At 36.5% G+C, this 21,518-nt stretch overlaps 1 protein-coding gene across 1 annotated transcript; it reads left to right on the top strand.

The window, feature by feature from the left end:
- Positions 1-13,910: 13,910 nt before the first annotated feature.
- Positions 13,911-20,149, top strand: LOC102805336 (natural resistance-associated macrophage protein 2-like). The gene is made up of 13 exons (XM_085495292.1): positions 13,911-13,997; positions 14,297-14,523; positions 14,698-14,768; positions 14,911-14,978; positions 15,247-15,402; positions 15,721-15,879; positions 16,111-16,197; positions 16,539-16,658; positions 16,769-16,918; positions 17,426-17,499; positions 17,986-18,142; positions 18,488-18,538; positions 19,601-20,149. The coding sequence occupies exons 1-13, from the start codon at positions 13,926-13,928 to the stop codon at positions 19,754-19,756; spliced, it is 1,548 nt and encodes a 515-aa protein (XP_085351418.1). The 5' UTR covers positions 13,911-13,925; the 3' UTR covers positions 19,757-20,149.
- Positions 20,150-21,518: the final 1,369 nt, after the last annotated feature.

Here is a 21,518-nt window from a genome sequence, read left to right as displayed (position 1 = left end):
AATTACACGTGCATTCGATTTTCATTAAATTGTTTCGACCGTTAGGAGTATTTTTAGTACTTGTTTCTACATTCTATTTAGGTGATTACTATCAAACATATAAATTTGGTTAATCTGTATGCATAGATGATCTTCCCCGTCCTACGCTATGATCTTTCCATCCCTATGCAACGAAAATCCCGACACCGTTTAGGCCATTTTCCCATCTTATTAGTGCTGTGATGTGTCCGATCTATGCCCACCCTATGCTATATTCTGCCCGCTTTTACTTATACAGAGCAAGCCATGTGCTGCGTAATTATGTTTTTAAAGTCGCATACAAAAGGCTATGTTGGCGCATTCCTCATAATGCCGGCTACTTCACATTTCAAGTAACAATACTGTTAATTAATTTCAAAACGTGGTGTCCATCTGTGTCACAAATTCAATTAAGCGTTGCATGCGAACTCTTGACGCACCTTTTTGGTGACGTAATTTGAAGACGTCATTCCTGTAATTTTTTTTCACAAATATTTTGTTTCAATTTTTAATTTCACGACAGACAATGTATAACCAATGACGAGGAGAGGACACCTACAAACACATCATCTTCCATCTGTTGTTTACATTCCAAACTGTTGTACTAAGCATGATGCTCAGACATTACATTTTAGAGTGGAATTTTAGTGAGCTTGAACCGGGTTTAGATTTGAGCAAAATGGATGGGTTAACCTTTCAAGTACTGTAATATGCTTGAATCAGCCTTGTTTTGTTGATTTCCAAAATCTACCATTTTTGCTGAGCGGTGAACTTAGTCATAAATCACGCGTGTAAGCTACATACTGCCTGTGGTAACCTCAAATCGATGTCGTTACGACAACGCCAAGTACATATTTTAATATTGTTTGTAACAAATGTTATTTGTGATTCTTTCTTAAAAATCAGCAGCTCGATTGCTTCGCCTTTTGATATTTGTTCATTGAGTGGACCTCCATCGGAGTTGTATATTTTGTGACGATATCTTTAATGCTCTATATATTTTAATAAATATTTTTAGAATTTACCGTCTTCTAGATATCTCCAGCACCAATGATTTGGTATTTGATATGTAGACTCGGCGGACGGACCTCCGTTTTTGTCGCCCCGTAATTGTATATTCATGTTGATTACTGGAAACAACATCTTCATTATTTCGTTATTTCTTTTTGATATGAAGCTAAGTAGGATGGACTACATTCAGATTTGCTTGGCTTGCTTTTGCCAATAAATTCACTCGCTAAGAAAAATAGTATTTCCTATTTCTTGGATTGCTCTGATTTGCAGGAGCTCAATTTTTTGTTCTCCATTAGTTCTCGCTCAATTATTTTTATATTTTTGTGGATACAATGCTATTTTCGAGTTATTCTATTTTTGTCCGTGATGATAAAGAGAATATCTGGAAATTGGCGTTGATTCGCGCATGAAGTTCTACGTCCAAAATTGTAATTAGTCTTGTTATTAAAATATATATGCTACGACAAGTGGGGTTCCTTCGAGTTTTTGCCGCTTGTATTTCGGCAAGTCTGGTATTACAATTACAAATGATAAAATATTATGAAAATGATAAATCTGTTGGAAGCATGATTCGATTTGATTATACCTCAGTGACAGTTATGACCTGTTAAAGTGACATTAGCGCCTCAACTATCGGGATATATGTAATTAAGGTAGCGGGACTATTATTTGCATACTTGTTTTCATCTTCTAATTGTGACCAAATGACTACAAATAGACCCAGGAAAGTATTTATTTTTAGAATCGCTAGACTTCAAGCTTTTCAAAGGTGTGTTTGCCACGCCCGTATCTGCATTCTATGACCCGTTACTTAATCAAAAGTGAAAAATTACTTTTTTTGTAAAAAAAATAATTACGCATTTATGCTGGCGATAAGAAGTATTTTTTGTCACTTTTCCTAGTTGTTCAATAGTCTGGTAAATTGAATGTGTCTGGTAAGTTGTATGCAAGCAACGCGTTTTAAAAAATAGTGTGCTGAATTTCAATTTTAGTCGCATTGCCCCCAACTCAAACCACAACTCGTTGGTAAATAATCGATGAAATAGTTTGTCTGGACACATTCAAGTTCCTCTCACTGTCACCTTAAAGCTGTGAAAATTTGGTGTTAATCCGACGACAATAAGTAAACGTTATTTTTTGTTAAAGACCTTGTATTTTGAAAAAACATAAACTCCTAGAAAACGTCCATGAAGTCACAGCAAAGATTTTCAAGCTTGTTTATCGGCACAATCAATTTGTTTTCCCATCAAGGTCTGCTTTAACATGTGTAGGGACATCCAAATGTGTAAGGCTATTGGGAACCAAAAAACTAAAGGAATGGGATAGCTATAATTGGATAAATTCGGCATATGAAAACACCAAAATCAATGATTTTTGTTCAGTGGCTGTGTGACCTTGTGTCTGACACATTCATATGCAAATGACTAATCTGTGAAACAAACAGGGGCGGAGACAAACCACACAAATGTTTGGAAACACTCATTGTGTGTCAGATAGCTACTGATAACACATCCTAACATTGTTTTGTCTTGAGTTTATCTTTGAAACTTATAGGCACACAGATTAAACCTGTGTTGTTGATTTTAGAAAACACTACTGATGCTGCCTTGCTTCCCTTCAGAAAATCTACATTTTAACCAACTTACATGACATTCTATGTTATGTTGACTTTATCACATGAAAGTTTATAGTGCATTTCATCAATTAATAAATAAATGTGAAAATCGTAATTTTCAACACAAATAATAGTCTCGCTACCTTAATTACTCTAAAAAGTATCCATAAATGAAATTTCCAGTACGGAGTATACTATGCTCGGCAACACGGCCAAATAAAGCGTCATGTCATTCTTGTGTGGCAGGACAGTCAAAAACAGATCTGTCGCATACGACTTGTTTACCACTTCCGTGTGACTGAGAATGTTCTAGAACCGTACTGTGTCTGGGTGGAATTTTTAGAAGTTGGTTGAATAGGTAATAGGACACTGTAGAAAGCAATACAAGGTAATGAACATTCTAGAAATTTGTAGTAAGTTCCAGACTCATTATGTATGCTGATGTGATGGTCTATTTATAGACAGTGTGGGTATATATAGGGGAGTTGTTCAGCACTGAGATCAGATCGGAGATCTCGTTGAATTGTATTGGAGTTTAAGTATCTAGTTATTGGAGTAGTGGAGTTTTACCGCGTTATTGCACTTGATGTTTGCAGAGTATAATAATACCAGTACCAGTTGAAACCTCATCTGTTGGCTCCGTGTTCGTATTTTATCATCGCCGCCAGGGAAGTCTTTCTGTTACTGTTGCCATTTTGGTATTTGAACCATCACACCTGTACTATACCAATTACGGTAATATTACGTTGCGTGTGACAAGATCTGACACCTGGCACATGGTCGTGCACTGTTTTTTTATACCGCGTGTAGACTTACTTGCAGCCTGTTGCGATTTCGATGAAAAAATTCTTGAAAAAATAAATATGAATTGTGTAAACGGGAGAACAGACTTGCAATCAGTGCTAGCGCCCTTACATAACCGGCCAGATACGGGTATTCAGATTACTTGCGAGTTTATGTGTAATTAAGAAGTGAGCGGAGATCGTGCTCGGCGTGTTGAGACGCATGCCCCGTGAATATAATTGTTATCGCAGGCCAGTAAATGTTTATTACAGAATTCAGATAAATAATTTTTCAGATTAATCTAGTGCCATTTCACACAGTCGAAGTGATCCATGACTCCGAAAAAATTGGATATATATTCTTTGAAACTCGAAGCGGTCAAAATTTCATCCTAATCAATCCTCGGGGGCGGAGCTACGTCACGGACGTTCTACGTTGCTAAGACGCGCACCACTGTACCACGTATTTCTATGGGCTCTGTACGCGCTGCTGTGGAACGCCGGTGGAGCCGGTGAAAACTCGAGTAAACAACACAAACTCAACTTTGAAGTAATCCTGAACAACCAAATTCAAAAATGTTACACACGTAGGGCTAATCTTGTTACACTGTTCAGGGGACTCTCAACAACCATCGCAAAGTACCGTTTTCTGCGAGTTTTTGGTCTTTGTTTTCACCGCGAGGGTTGCCAGGAGGTAGAAAATGCCCGGATGTCCGCCCCCGAGAATATGAATTTTGTTCTAATAGAGGGCGCCCTTCAATGTTGTCATACGTTGTGTGCGGGAAAAAGCACTGACGCATCACACTCAGAGGTTTGAATTTAGATCTTATTACAGAGGGCGCTACGCATAATAGAGAGTTTAAGATTTGCGTACGTTACGTGATGTTCTAATTTCGTTTGCGTTACGTTCCCGGGTGTCAGGAAATGATTAAGTACAAGCGTCCACAACGAGAACGTAACTGAAACCAGAACCATGTCAATCCGTCTATCACTGGGCAACCATAATATCCAATAAAATTTGTTACGTCATTTCACGTCCGGAATCAAAATAGTAGTTAGTTCACAGACATTTGACAGAGCTCTCGCTATTTCCACCCACTCTGCTGAGGTCCCAGGCCTGTTTGCCGGCCTCTTTCAGCAGATCAATGTCATGCGTTTTCAGTGGGTATAAATATCAGCTAAAATGCATCCAATATTTCTTATTTCATCAAAATATATATACAATCAGAGGTACATTACTTGGGGTTTGCAACTACGGTGACATGATACCAAGATCCCGTTCCAATCTCGCTCTCGCATAAGCGTTCCAACTTAGAAAAAATCGAATGCGCATGCCCGAGGTAACTAGGTTACTGGGATGTCCGGGTGGATCAAAATAGCTGCTCACGATATGACGGATTACGATAACTATATTTTCTGTACATTTTGTATGTATTACATTTGTTCACTATGAATGTGGTAATACATGTGGTATATTGTTTTATTACAAACCGCCTTTGTCATGTCAGAAGGTCGTAGCATCAGTCTCGCTATCTACGAGATGAGACTTGAATGGGATCTTGACATGATGTCACCATACAGTACTATGCGCGTTGCAAACCCCAAGTAATGTACCTCTGATACAATATACAAATATACAAAATCAATCCAATATAAAACGTGTTATCAATGTCAGTGAAAATTAATCAAAATTGACAGCGAGAAAAGCTCTCGGAAATCAACTACGAGTCAGTCAATTTGATCACGTTCAAAACGACTGCCGTACGACCAGACAACCGATGACGTCATTGGTTCGCGCGGAGGTCATGCACAAAGCGGTGACGTATTCGTTCTCGTTCCGTTCTCGTATTCAATCTCCCCAGACACAGTTCTATTACGAATATATCTCTGCCACCACGCGATCTTATGCTTGTTGTTGATTGGTCGATGCGTCACAGTGGTACTACTTTCAAAGACGCGTACCAAATACATTGCAATGCAGGTGTTCGATTTTCGAACCTAACTAAAGTGTGCGCGTTGTTTGTGGATTTTGGCTGTTTTCATAGTGAGAAGCTCATAATTTTACTTTCCTTGGCACAAACGGAGTGGCAATAGAACGTGTTTGCTGTCAATACCACGAAGTGCTTTCCTTTCTTCATATGTCTTCGCCTAGCGATCGACAGGGCCGTCAGCTTGATGAACCGAGTAACACCTTAGTTACCGTTATTCCGCGATGAAATTATTTTCTTTTGTAAATTATAACTATTTCACCGTTTTCAGTGTGTTTACGAAAAAATCATTATCAGCTATCGACGAAATATTTTAAAACTTGTTTTCCAGTAGGAATAAATCAACACGAAAGCCATCCAATAACAAAAATACGCAAATGATACGCGCAGTAAAAGTCTTGTGGTGTTTCACCACAAAATGGCGGTGTGTGGTGGCAGAGATACTTTCGGTGATCTAACCGCAAGAAACTCTTGGAAGGAAAATGGTCTCTACTGTATACTGTTTCGCTGTTTCCCGGCGTTCCGTGCGAATGGCAAGTAGGACGCGGGTAACTAGTAATCGCCATTTTGTTCCAAAGCACGTGATTAAGTGACGTAATTTGAAAACATTCCAAGTTCCGTTCTGTGTAAACGTGTTTGTAATACTACAATAACGTCGCGCTTTTTCATTCCGCCTGGTTAGACTTTTTACTTGAGGTGGTTCTAACATTTCTCGCTATTTCTGTGCAAAGTGATAACAAACAAAAAAAAACAGTTTTATATTCGTTCAACTTTTGAGATCGCGGGAAACCCCTGCATTATATATGAAACAACCACGGGGGAAAGAGCTGACGTCAGGTAACCAAGGGAAATAGAACAAGGAACGAGAACGTGACGGACCAATCAGAATGCTGTAATCATGACTAGTTACCGGCCTCTTGAGGCTTGGTACGCCATGACGCCTGGTTCGTGAGCACTCGCACCCCCCAAAAATACATTCTTCGTATTTAAATGATTTAAAATGTTGGAACCCTGTCACAAGAATAACGTACTAAAAACATATTTGTGTACATACTAAAAAAGCATATTTTTCAATGCATTAATTGAAAGTAATAATTTGATTGGGAAACGGAATGTACTATAAATAATATCTTACAAAATAGTAATCGGCCTGTTTGTATGAGAGCTCTATTAAAAGTGTCCGTAAAATTTTCACATGGTGAGTGATTATGTGTCCTAGCCATTTTTAAGCCTATTCATGTATGTATCTCTCTCGGTATCTTAATTTAAGAACAGAACACAATACAAATACACTTTGGCAATAATTTATATATATATATACTACCTAAATAATGTGAGAATTGCAAATTAAATGAATCGACACAGAGATATTGTTCATTCAAACACATAACCAGTAATTCCATCGTCCGCCTGCACGGTGTTGTTTCGTTCGGATATTCCTCCCTCTACAACACCGTGCGGTAATTCTATTCATAACCGTGTATGTCACATGGTTGCGCGATAGAAAGTTTACCGACCAATAGAAAGCTTTGTTACAATGACTGCCAGAAACGGCTGGAGCTTTGCATTCCTGATGTCTTCGGCTTCATTTCTGCCGATATATGTTGCAGTGACATCATGAACTTTGAGGTATAACACCTACTCTTCTATAGTACCCAACAGTGGTGACAACACTATTACCACGCTCGACAGTCGCAAGGCCGGTAAAGCATAATAACATAAGGATTTACTATTTCCAGTGCGACTAAAAACGAGCACATCAGACACGGCACTAAGTATAGTTTGAATAGCTTTAGTCTGAATATCAGTGAGTTGCATGATGTATGGATATCGTCGCTGTATTGCCTTGACATCCAAGCCAACACAGCTTCCACTGTGCGCAGCGAAATTTATTCTCGAGTCAGACATTTTCACCGCCTGGCAATCATCATGGTGAAAACAAAGTCCGATAAATTCTAAGAAAACGGTGTTTTGGGATGGTCGTTGACACCTCTGAACAGTGTAACAAGATTACCCTACATATGCAACATATTTAAATTTGATTGTTTAGGATTTCTTCAAAGTTAAGGTCGTGCTGTTTTCTCAAATTTAGTCGTTTTCACCGGCTTTTCGACCGGTACTTCACAGCAGCTCGCGCAGAGCCCATAGAAATACATGGCAGAGTGGAGCGCGTGGGGCATCTCGTGATGAATTTGATAGCTTGGCCAAGCGCGTTGAAGAAAGAAGCAATATGATTGGCTGTTGGTAAATTGATTCTAAACTGTGAGGGCATTGTCACATACACATATTCCTAATGAAATACTTCAAGGTGATAGCGGAGTGCTTCGCCGGAACATTCACCTTGAAAATTCAAGATGAGTAATTCATACCGCACTATTTTTCCTAAATTTAAACCGCTTTTCTATTGAGGTAGAACTCTGATATTTCAGCAGTGTGTAAATATAACAAAAGCAAAAACACAATGCTGATTGTCGCTTTGTAGGGATGTAAAATAAACATGAGCGATTGACGAACTGTGTACGAGCCTGCAGCGCTCAAGTTGCTGACGTAATCAAACAGCATATCACGCGCACTTGAAAACATCTTATTTTTTTCGAAAAGAAAAAGCAGCGAAACACGTTCATGTTATAAACATAGTATTAGCATGTGGTCACTCATTATATGTGCATTTCTTATCGTTAGAGATGTACAATCAATGTCACAATCTATAGATGTCTATAGATGTTTAAAAGGATAATCTTCCCCATGGCAAAATATGTTTTGTTATAATTGCAACAGATGTGAGTGGTTCGTCTCAATAGACACGAGTAAATAATAGTTCCCCCGTGCACATAAATCAACAAAACACGAACAGATTTGTATGCTACTCTCACATGCCGGTAATGTCAATATGAAATGAGGTCGCCAATTAGTATCAGATTTTGCATTGTATGATTTCAATATTTCAGAATGTGTTTAAACTTCGCAAGTGTGACATTGATGTAAACATGGATGCAGAGTTTGATACACACCGTTATTCTGAATGTATCATTACTATTTACACAAGGTATCAAGCCAAAAAAACAGGCTCAAACTTAAAAGGCGGCGGTGGTCCTGCAGCTCGCGTTCGAATAATATTTTACATGTGTTTTATACGTCCTATTGAACGCAGCGTGACCCCTGCAGAATGTGAACCCATGTCAATCATCAAAATAATCAGGTTCACGCATAATCTAAATATCACTGGGCTATTAAAATCATTTACTACATCACAAACAATGTACTTCAAATTACACAACAAACTAAATTTAATGTGCCTGTGAATAAAAATAGTAGGAAATTTAACCCTTACAACTTTTTGTTTTGGAGGTTCTTAAGGTAATTTCATTGGCTATCGTTTACTGCAGTAAATGGTCACTTTTGTCAAACATCCGACTCTTCCATGAGAATGAGGATAGCCATGTACCTATGGTGAGAAATAGTGGACATTATTTGCATTCGGTAGCAGGCCGCCACTCAGGCCCGTAATTGAACTAACTAATCGTTCTGCAGCATGTTTCAAAACAAATAAACGAATGAAAAACGAAATATTAATGGTCAGAAGAAAAATTAGCATTGTGGTGTTATATATGCGACTGATGCCTGGATATAATTAATACAGTACTGTTTCGTGTGTACTTTCATAAACATGTACTCACTTGCCGCAGTTGAGAAGACTATTTTCTTCTGAAACAATTACAATTAAAACAGATTTAAGTGTCTTGCCATTATACGTATGATTGATGTCTTTGATATCGAGAACTATGTTGTGTTTAGATATATCGAGCCAAAGGATTGTCGGTTGCCTGGAGCTCGATCATTCACCAGTGATCCATCACGGACATAGGTCATTAGCAGCTTTTGCACAAGCTCAATGAACTAAATATTGTACTGTGATGGCCAAATCACCAAATAGCGGCGCGCATTATATATTGGTTATATCAGGAACACCAGCGACTTCCAAACCAGTTGAACATCTCTAAAAATCTAAATAATTGAATCAGATCTGGACACCATCCATATCAAAAAAAATAAGAAACTTGCGGGTAAATCTGCAATTTTAAGGCAACGTGAATAGATATATATTATTGAAATGTTTTGACTTGATTATATTGTATTGTATATTGTCTTGGGAGTCTTATGGTTTGGCTTTACAGAATAAAGTGCTCTTATGCACATCAAACTGCAGTGTTAGTTCCTCAAACTTCTTCAGTGTTTTCGGCACAAATGACAATGGTTAAATATTAATTTCTAAGAACCACAAATTCATAGATTTCTGGCTGCCGTGACAACAATCCACAATATCTTAATGATAATTTATTTACTTTAAGATCACACATGAACATAGTGCATTTGCAATGATGTTGACTAGTAATAATACACGATTCAAAGCTTTTTACCTGCAAAATGGTTAGACAAAATGTTAAACCCTTGCACCATGACCACGGCTGCCAGCTTTTACTGCCGGTTATATTGTCAGTGCTTACATTGTATGAAAACACAATCCATGCATCTTTGTTATTAGAGCCTATGGTGTGTATTATTCCACGCTGCCAGCAGGGACATTCATCTAACGACGTTGATGTGATCAGTCGGCAATCTCCGGTCAGGCTATGTTTATTTTCCAGTAGTGAATAGCATCGCAGATGCACGTTTTTAGTGTTGTTTCACTGGACTGGATCAGGGTGGCGACAATACGTACATCCATGGCAAGGCCGGTGTACGCGTATTTCGATGTGCATGGTACACTCGTGGTTAACTCAAGATGTTTATAATTGCCTGTTAAAGGGCACTTTTTTTAAAAAAACCTAAGAGTAAAATTGTGATTTTGATGCTTCATTTGCGAAAAATAATGAAATCTATCCAATGTTCCAGTGCAATGAGCATTACACTACGACACATGGTCAAATTAATGAGTAAAGAAATATGGTCCTGTATTAGAGACACAACTGCCAAATTTGAAACTAGTTGAGGCAAATGTCAGGTACAAAGTAGCTTAATATATTTCTTTATTTATTTTGCGAATTAATATATGGACCTTGTGTAGCGGAATCAACAATACTCGAGTGAGCGTTAGAAAGAGACTGGTCTATACCACATTGCATCATATAAATATTTAGCGGAATAACGTTTTGTAATTTAACTTTCTAAAAACTAGTCTAATTTGCGCGGAAATAATTATTTTATGATAACATGTAACAATACTTATGTGTTTCAATCAGATCATATGATTTGAATCTCATTTTATCCGTTTAAATATTTGAGCAACTGTTAAATACTTGTTTGGTCTAGAAAATGACAAGTTGAATTAAAACACGCTGATTGAACAGGATCAAAATACTGATTCTGCTAAAACACCTATTTAATTTTAATTTATTTAATACCATACCATTAATTAGCCAATCACATTGGAATCAACTATTTTATTCTGAAACGCGATGTGTGGGGGCGCAATTGAATTTTGTCAGCTGTGAAGCTGGGTAGTGTGTGTGTATTTATTTTATAGTGACAAGTACTAGTGTTGCTAATTTGACATCATCTATAACTATATGTTTATTTGCTATCGAAGCAAAACTGGACATTGGCAAAAAACGGTAAACCGTCCAATCCACATTTACATTTATTGACAGGGTTAGGAAGTACGATGTAATGGGCAAATAAGTGTGTCTATGGTTCTGATAGAAAATGGAGCAAGATTTAAAAACAATGAATGCTTCCCATGAAGAATATGATACAATTAGTAAGTATTATTGTCAAGATTATTCTGTATTTAGTTGTGTTTAACGAATACAAATTAAGTTGTTTTATAATTCGCTTATATATATTTCCAGTTTTCCAGTACAGGCTTATATTAGGAGTCATGGTGATTTTTTTGTTGATTGTGTTATCTTTTCGGGGTCAACATGTCTCTGATTAATAGATGGTTCGTCCTTCACCTAAATTAGTCATGCAAAATGACGTCGTCGCGCTGCGCATGTGCGACATTTGTGCCTATCCAATGAGCTCTCCTAATGGAAATCACAAGTGCATGTATGAGGTTTGACTTGCACTAATTACCGCCGGTGACTCCTTCGATACCTTCCAATCACCTAAAAGACACCTAATTAAAGCTTGGTAACGTCTCAGTTTGTACTCGTTCAGTCAAAGTCGCCATCTTTGTTTATATGAGACTCATATATCTCGCGCATGCGTGGCGCGACGACTACCGCCTTTTCAATAACATAAATATTAATTAATGGGAAATCCACAGGAAAACAAGTCTTATACATCCTGTGCTACAAAATTGAATGAAATATCCCCATAAAATAGGAAAACGATTGATTTGTTGCATAAATTTAATTGTGTAATGTTAGACATTAAGAAAGTGTATATTTTAATGTTCGGTTTCATAAAAATATTGTCAACGCTTGTGGAAAAAACACCCCATGGATGCCGCTACTGTGTGTCATCAAGTATAATTTGTTAATAGATATAATTTGCATCTATGTTTAAAAATATTTTACATTACAAGAAATGACCTGAATTTGCTTCTGCTTGATGCAAAATAAACGAATAAGATTTGATTTACAGAAACCTGGACAATAAATGTTGGTAATGTGACCTGACCACATGCACTATTTAATCATGGTTATTCAGTCACATTGTCCCATCTCAATTATTTCATCTAAATAGCTGCTGAGACCAGGGTAAAAAAACTCGTGTTCTGATAGCGATATGCCCGGAGTATCATTTTCGATTTAATTACGAATATGTTGTTTTTCACTATAAAATGCATACATATATTTACACATAGTTTTAAATGACAAATGAATATGAAGTTAATTAGCCCTAACTGAGAACAAGACTGGAAAATAAACGCACATGTTTATATTGTTAAACAAACTGAAATGATGAACTCACAAGATTATCGTGTACGTTTTAGTAAATATTTTTTTGCAAATGACGGCAGCTTCATTACAAGGGATAACAGTGTGCACATTGTGTGTTACAACATGAATCATGCTTCATATTTGGGGTGGGTGGCAACACTCCTCCACATCCTAATATGATATCATTATGGGGTACGTGCATGGACCGTCATATGTCAAAAATAAATAAAAAAAAAATTGAAGTTGTTTGTTTTCTTTATTCATTTGTACCATCATCAATAGTCCATCCCTTGACGAAACGATCTTGTATCATCATTTATTTTAAGAGCAAATAGAGAAAGACGAAGAAGAAACAGCAACTAGTAGTCTTGTCGGTAATACTGCTAAGTCAATCAATTATGAATCAACTTCATCGCCAGAGCAGAATGACAAGATTGCAGATTCTGATGATGATGATGATAAAAGTGTGAGTGTTTATCCTGTAGATGAATATTTTATATTAGTATATATACCAAAAACATCTCTGACACATTTCTTAGGTATTCCAATGCATTATTTAAACGATCTATTGTAGTAGATGCGACTATAATCATTCTCGGTGCATATATTGAAAACTACGGCGCATGAAATATAATGATCTATTGTAAAAGGTGTGACTGTCATCTTTCGAAATGTAGTATTATAAACGTGCATTGCATATAATAAATTACATATTGTAATATGCAGTGCGTGTCGACCACCTTTTCCAATGAATATATTAATACACGCGACGCATGAATTACATTGATATTGTACAAGACGTGAATTGAAAACCCAGGGGAAGTTTTCGTCCGGTGACGTTTTATTTTTCGACTCAATAAAGCACGAGAGTAGTTCCGAATGTTGCAGAAACGTTCTGGTTGGCGATTTCGATACCAATGAAATTTTCCATAGGGGAATGTATTAAATAAGTATTGTAGACAAACTGATATGTTTTCTCGTCGATGGTTCGCGGTCAAATGATGACTTCACACGGATAATTGTTGTGTTATTCGAGTGAACATTACCTTTAATGACCGAAAAAAAGACATGTTTGCCCGAGGTGCAGCCGAAGTCAATAATTCCCATGAAAACCATTATGACTGAATATTGACCGACACTGTAATAACTATATGTTTTATTATACCAATAATATATATATATATATATATATATATATATATATATATATATATATATATATATATATATATATATATACGCAATATATGTAATAACTAGCTGAAATGGACATTTATTTTGTCAATTTTTTGTTATAAAAACTGTGAGCAGTATAACAAAATAATTTCACAAGATGTATGTCATTAACCAGGGTCAATAACGGGGTTATTCGCCACGATGTGACTATGTTCTGTTCAATCAGCATGACGATGTTGAATACGAGTTGTTATAATATAACACCCAGTTTGATTACCGGCTAACAATAGTGGTTATACTATATGTGATGCTTTGATAGATGGCCACAAACACTATAAATAATTCCGATGTGATATTGTGATCATTATTATAAGAATGTCTTTTATTTTCTCAGCCTCGGTTCAGTTTCCGAAAACTTTGGGCTTATACTGGTCCAGGATTTTTAATGAGTATAGCATACCTCGATCCAGGAAATATTGAATCGGATTTACAATCAGGATTTGTTGCTGAATTTAAGGTAAATACGCTTTTTGGTCTGCTTGTAGAATTTCTTCCTGATTCCTGATTCCTGGCCGTGTGCCGCCTATAACTTGCCCATACACCCCCTACACCATGTTTATGTACTCGCACGTGCTGTCCATATGTCACAAACTTCCTGGTCATTTACCACCAGCATTCTGACTACCTACATTACACGTCCTTCCATGGGCTGAGCAAATCCGGCTTTCCAACTGGCATCGAGTCAATGTACATCATTATATATCACATTATTCACTTGGATAATTGTCATTGTATGTTGTCTGTATATCTCTGCAGTTGCTATGGGTGATAGTACTTGCTACATTCCTTGGATTATTACTGCAGCGTCTGGCAGCGAGACTGGGAGTGGTAACAGGGTTACATTTAGCTGAAATATGCTACATAGAATATCCCATGGTGCCTCGAGTTGTCCTTTGGGTGATGGTAGAGATCGCTATTATTGGATCTGATATGCAAGAAGTCATCGGAACTGCTATAGCTTATAATTTACTGTCGAGCGGAAAGTAAGTGTTGATTGGTTGATTTGAAAAGGAAATTAATGTTGATTGGTTGATTGGTTGATTTCAAACTAAAAGTGAGTGCTGATTGGTCGATTTCGTGCTTTGAGGTTTATAACTATCATCCCATGATTACTTTTATTATTCGGTTTCAATATTTTCTATTATTATTTTTTACAGAATACCACTTTTTGTTGGAGTTTTAATCACTATATTAGATACATTTATATTTTTATTTCTAGACAAATACGGTAATTCCATTTATTTAATTGAAATATCTGAAATACAAATGTATGTAATTATATTGTAAACTGAATCTTGGAACGTTACTTCGCCAAGACCGGCACTCACGTATGATCTTGGTTTGAACTGAATGTTCACTCTTGTTTGCAGGTCTGAGAAAACTGGAAGCAGTGTTTGCCACTCTGATCTTTATAATGGCTGTGACATTTGGCTATGAGGTATAAATCTATGTTATCTCCAACTCTCAAGTTACGTTGAATTAGCCTAAAACGACTTTGTTATTAGGTGCAATGACAGGTCATTACAATGTACGAATTTATACTACATACTCTGTATTAAATGATGACTATTATGTTCACAAATAATAGTTTATCCACGTGTCTTGTAAATATGGTTATAGTCTCTTTCGAATTAAATACTGCATGATTTTGTTTGAACTCGTTCACTATTCGCGTTATCAATGTTGTACACCGCTTTCTTTTTCAGTATGTTGTAGCATCCCCAGACCAGGTCGGGATAGTCAAAGGAGTTTTTATACCCGGATGTGGTCCTTGTACAACTAAAGCTAAGGAACAAATCATCGGTATATTAGGTGCGGTAATTATGCCACATAATATTTATTTACATTCGGCATTAGTCAAGGTGAGCACAATGACGTCAGGGTGAAATCGTCTAGAACGTCAACTATTCGTGATTCTTCGTCATATTTCTTTGACATATACAACCCAAACAAATAATAGAGAATAAGCTCTTCAAAAAATTCTTCTCTTGAATTTTGTCAGAGGAGAACTCTGGAACTCGCGGCAAGCGAGGTTGTTTGGTAACGGATATAAGACCTCGAAAATTAGCATATTATGTGGCAGATAATATCCGAGCATGGTATAACAGAATCAGCAATAGTAGGTATAGTATATTGTATGCTCTACGAATTTAAATATTAATTTCATTGACTTTTTTCAGTCACGGGATATAAATCGAGACAACAAAAAGGAAATCAAAGAAGCAAACATGTATTATTTTATCGAATCTGCCTTGGCGTTATTGGTGTCTTGTGTTATTAATATATTTGTAGCGTCTGTATTTGCTGAAGGTTTATATGGGAAAAGTAATTACGATATTGTGAGTATATTTAATACATATATAATTACAGTGAACTGTCGTTGTAGACATCTTTGATCGAGTTGGTGACACAGTTATAGCACAAAAATATAGATTTGTATTAGTTAAACAGTGGTAAATAAATATAGTTGTAAAATACTATTCGATATTTGCATTTTTGTTAATGTTATACAAAATAATTTGAACTGTTTCTTTTATTTCGTGTCTTACACATACTATTAATTTTAACAGTATCAACAATGTGAAACACGCGACAGTCCTTATTCAGATGTGTTTTATGAAAATACTACAGTAGTTGAAATGGACATATATAAAGGAGTGAGTATTTTCCACGTGTCACGTACAACTCCTTAGTATCAAACAAACTCGAGCTCACACACTTTATGAATCGTATTCTAATTTATGCTAATGATTAGACGTGGCGTCTAAAAGCTTCGGTGTACGCGCATTTGCAATTAGGATGGTTTTAGAAATCGACATAAATATTAACCTTATGATGACAGTAGCGTAGCTGTTGTTATCTAGTCAATTTCGTTTCGTATTGTTTTTTTGTTTTTGTTGCCAACTATTGGAGCGCACAACCGATGAGGTTTAGCATGCATATCGCACACGACAGTCACGTGATAAACTGCTAATATTTATTGTACGTATCTAAACAGGGTGTATTCTTAGGCTGCTATTATGGCAAGGCAGCTTTGTATATATGGGCTATTGGTATCCTGGCTGCAGGTCAAAGTTCAACCATGACTGGTACGTACTCCGGACAATTCGTTATGGAGGTGAGAAATAGTTGCATTGCGGTATATCATATCACTCTGGTTAACGGATAATTACATAATTCATAAGAGAGATTGCGTAGATGTATAATTCTATTGACTTTTATTTGCAGGGATTTCTAAATTTACAATGTGCTAGGTGGGTAAGGGTTTTATTCACCCGGTCGTTAGCAATTGTACCTACGATATGTGTGGCTGCATTTCGAGGTGTCAATCAGCTCACTGGCATGAATGATGCGTTGAATGTTCTACAAAGTCTACAGGTGAGTTTAGAATTTGTAAATGAAAAGACCGCATGTACATTGTCCGTACATGTTGCCGTGGATTTTTTTTCAGAATATTGTTTGTCCAAATATTAGAAATTCCTCAGTGGTTCCGTAAACTTATTGATAACTACAGTGATACTATTTCACTGTTGGCACATAATCTTTATTAGAAATATGAATAAAACATTAATAAAAGGTGAAAACGATTTAAAATAACAACAATTTGCTTGAAACACTGAGAGCTATCACCGTGGGTCATAAGTCGATCGGGCACATTTTCATTCATACCGTACTTGTCAGTGTACAATGTTGCATAATTTTCTGTGCAATTGTTGAAATTGATTAGGTCCCGATCTAAGTTTATGTCAGATGATAACAGTTAATTTTCAATATAAGTCATGTCATCTAGAACTAGTACAACTATGGCCAGATCAGACAATGTAGAATTCCACTTACTTTACTGTGATTGTACTTTTCTCTTCTTCATTTTTTTTGACTGTTTAGCTTCCATTTGCATTAATTCCAATTTTAACATTTACGAGTGTCAAGTCATTGATGGGCGACTTTGCAAATGGCATGTAAGTAATCGTTATTTTTCATCATACCGCATAGGGAATTGTCTTAATTACGAAAATTCTACTACACAACGACAATTCTAAAAAAAAAGCTCGAAATGACGCGTGATAAGTACGGCTGACCAGTGACAAGTTTAAAATGCACAACCCAACTCTCTGGAGAATAAACGATACGTTACTCTGGATAACAACACAACATGAAAGATAATTTTACTTTTATCTAATATGACTGACAGTTATTTAATTTACGAAAAACAATAATCATGTTGTTACATAGACAACTTGATAGGTTTTACAATCGTTTTATTATGCACGAATGCAAATGATGAATTACATACTGGCTGGCTGATATATAAAGCTTGTATACCCTCAAGTTCAAATGTAATACAGAATGTATATTTGAAGTTGATGCTGAATATATTATGACTAATGAAATGTTGACTAATGTTGTTACTGCAAAGATACGATCTAACGACGTTTGTGTTACAGCGTGTCTAAAGTGGTATCATGTGCACTGGCAGTACTTGTTATGAGTGTAAATTTGTACTTTGTATGGGTATTTATTGGAATCCTGCCAGACCATTGGGCTATATACACAGGAACTGCAGTGGTGATTGTTCTTTATATAGCATTTATTTCGTATTTGGTGAGTATTTAAAACCATTCATACAGTAATGCCAGGTTGATGGAGAGATCTCTCGTGAGATCGGTATTTATCGCGAGAGCCTAATGAATTCTTTCACAAGTGTTTACACGTGCGTCAACACGCTGTTGTGTTCGTGACTTATTCATTAGCATATGAGTTGCACAATTAATTGCCCATTTTTGTCTCTGTCTTTCTTGTATTATACAGAACGTAGAGCAATCGGTGTACGGTTTAGACAGGTTTTCACTGTGATGATAATTAATAGCAATCCACGGCTAAATGACATCATATAATACAGATTCCTAGAAACGTGTTCTCTATTCTTATTCATTTTTTGCTCTACAGACTTGGAGATGTCTGATTTCGTTGGGATTTGAGGGCTTGGCAAGAATGCATGTAAGTACTTCTTAGTATTATTGTTGTTGAAACATTGTACGAATAAAGACCACGAAATGAACAAACTACTACAGCTTCGATACGGAAGTGAGTTCAACTCATAATATTCATAAAATATACATAAAATTATATCAACCTTTACTGGTAACGAAAATGCAACCCAACCCAACAAGTATATTTGTTAACGGTGCAAATGTAACAGTTTTCAATATAAAACTGATCTCAATATTGCTACTTTGTGTGTAAAACACTGAACCATATTACGGGTTTTTGTTTTGTCCATAGCAAGTCTTTCACTAGACTGGCAAAGTCGGGACTTCTCTTTTTGTTTTACAAACAAAAATATAATTAATTGTTAATTTAGCCTTTTTAACATGATCGCGAAACCTAGCGTGACTGCGAAAAACCCCCCGACTGGACGCATCTGCAAGCGGCCCCCTGCGTTGGAGTGAAAATCGGAGCGGAATCACTCCGGTGATTATGCTAATTAAAAGTTGTTGACCACCATTGACAACGAATCAGAGTGCAGCTTATCTATATTAATGTTCGTGACCTTTCACTTCTGAGGTTCCGGCGATTTTGAAAGACTACTTATATACATTGGATATTTAAATCGACGTGTTTTCAATAAACATGGATGAAAGTATCGCCATTGAACTCAAAAGAGTTAAAGTATCCATCTTTGCGATCGAATCAAATCAACCTTTAAAATGTCATGTTTACTTTTACACACCCACTCATGAATAATCAATGACTCATGAATAATTAATAGCAGTCAAATGCCCGCAGATGCGTCCAGTCGCGGTTGCTTTAGCGGTCAGGTTAGTTTTCACGATCACGCTAAGGGACTAGAATAACAATTAATTATTTATTTTTGTAAAACAAAAAAGTAGTCCCGACTTTGCAAGTCTAGTCTTTCACACCTCCTGGCAATAGGTATAATGAACCAAAGTAATAAACACATGCACCTCACATCCACTCACATGATCACGTGATTCGCCAATCAGCAATGAATAATATTTAAAAAAAAAATGATTTCCATCTCTGGTTTCTTTTCCGAAGTGCTGTGCGACCGACGTGTCAGAATATGAATTGGAGAGTTTGAATTGGAAGAAAGAATCTAAATTGATGACTTCCGGCTTTGAAGAATCTGCTAATGGTAGCCTTATAGAGATGATGAATACAATGGGACCAATTCGGGAAAATGAAAACAAGTGATTTTAATTTTATAACAATTCTCGCGAATGTATTCCGTACACCAACAAATCTAGTGTGTATGGCATCTTCACATTACACTGACTAGCATGAACAGTATCTGCAGAATAATCGTAGTAATCTAAATTGTATTTCTAGCGTTCACATGTGTTTGACATCACTGCAACGTTGGTCCTTTTATTTGAATTTCAAAAAAAAAAAAAATATTATGTATAGAGATTTCAATGTGTCGATTGATGATTGAATTCCTTTGCCATGGTTAGTCAGGTATCCATGTATGGTGGAGGACCTTCTTTATTATAATTTGGGATTGTGAGTTAGACAGCTGCAACAAATTGTTTTATTTAATTACTCCTCTGTTCATTGTTAGAGGAACTTGTATTTTCCATGTCACGTCTCTGACTAGCTTTTTATTTATGGGCGACCAAAGCTTTAAATAGAGTACGAGATATGAAGTGATCGCATCTAAACAAGAAATGGTTTCTGTCGTGTCAGTGTAAATTTATCTTGTTTTACTGCCAAATTGTATACTCGTCGGATAAAATGTTTTTGCGGTTGAAAATGTATACATGTACTTATGTAGCAGTATATTACAACAATTTGAGCTGACAGTTACTTTGCAGTTGAATTTAGTCAATTGGAGGTAGGTCAGTAGTTTGTGAGATTACATGGGGGAAAGGAAAACATGGTTTGCACTAGGTTTTATTTTTACAGGTTGCTGCCTGTTTTAAGTGAATATTGTCTGCCATTGAAAATATAATCCTTTAAGCTAGTCCAATATGCTGTGATGAAAACAATATATATTGTATTCATTGCAGTCATCATGAATACCATTTTACTGTTTTTTCCATTCGAGCAGGCTGCGGCGAAGTGACAGTATGTTACCGATTAGTCTTTTGTTCCTATAACAATTATGGTTCACTGCAATGCTACCAATCCGCGTGTTATGGAACATCGTAAACTTTATAGCAGTGGAAATTACATTGAGGTTTTTTTGTCAGGGAGACACTGTTAGGTTTCCATGGGTGTCCTCATATTACCATGTCATTTACAATTAACATTTTCTATTATCCCACCTTGTCCATTGCCAATAGGCCAGACAAACCAACTCCATGCCAGTTTTAGTTCATTAATGACTTCATAATTAAATTACAATTAATTTTATAGCCGGTTCAAAGAGTATTTGAGGCATGAAGTACAAATAAGGTATACCGTATTTACTATATTAGAAGCACAATTTATTGAAATACGTCGTATTTTGACCATAGACTCGCCTCTACCATTCACATTTAAGCACAGGCTTAATACTTAATACACGCGTCTGTTACAGCAAATTTAAAAACGCGTGGCGTGCAGAAACTGAGCTATCGCGAGAGTATGCAAATATGGATAAACAAGTAATGCTAATAATCGTGCATAACGCTGTGCATTAAACATCTATATATTGACCAGTATATCAATCAATTTGTTATCAGAAATATGCTAGTATATGCACTAAGGTTGTATTGTTTTCCATTAGCATATCCTATTACCAAACAAATCGGTCTATGACATCGTGAAACCAGGTCAGAAAATCACCCAAGGAAAACAAATATGAATGTTTTTGCTTGAGATACTTTAAAACGGGGGAAATCGTCACCTGCGCATGCGGCAGACGGTCACCGCCTGTCGTTGTTTATAAGCAAACCTCTACTCATTAGCCTTTGCGTTTTTAGTGTGCGTTGTTATCGTCGCTTGGGACTAAATTCCCGTGCATGCGCTTTAC

Source organism: Saccoglossus kowalevskii, chromosome 21, assembly GCF_978046115.1.
Source record: "Saccoglossus kowalevskii chromosome 21, keSacKowa6.1, whole genome shotgun sequence".
NCBI classification, from domain to species: domain Eukaryota; kingdom Metazoa; phylum Hemichordata; class Enteropneusta; family Harrimaniidae; genus Saccoglossus; species Saccoglossus kowalevskii.
Note: the sequence above shows the minus strand (reverse complement) of the source record. Positions and strands in the feature narration are given on the sequence as shown.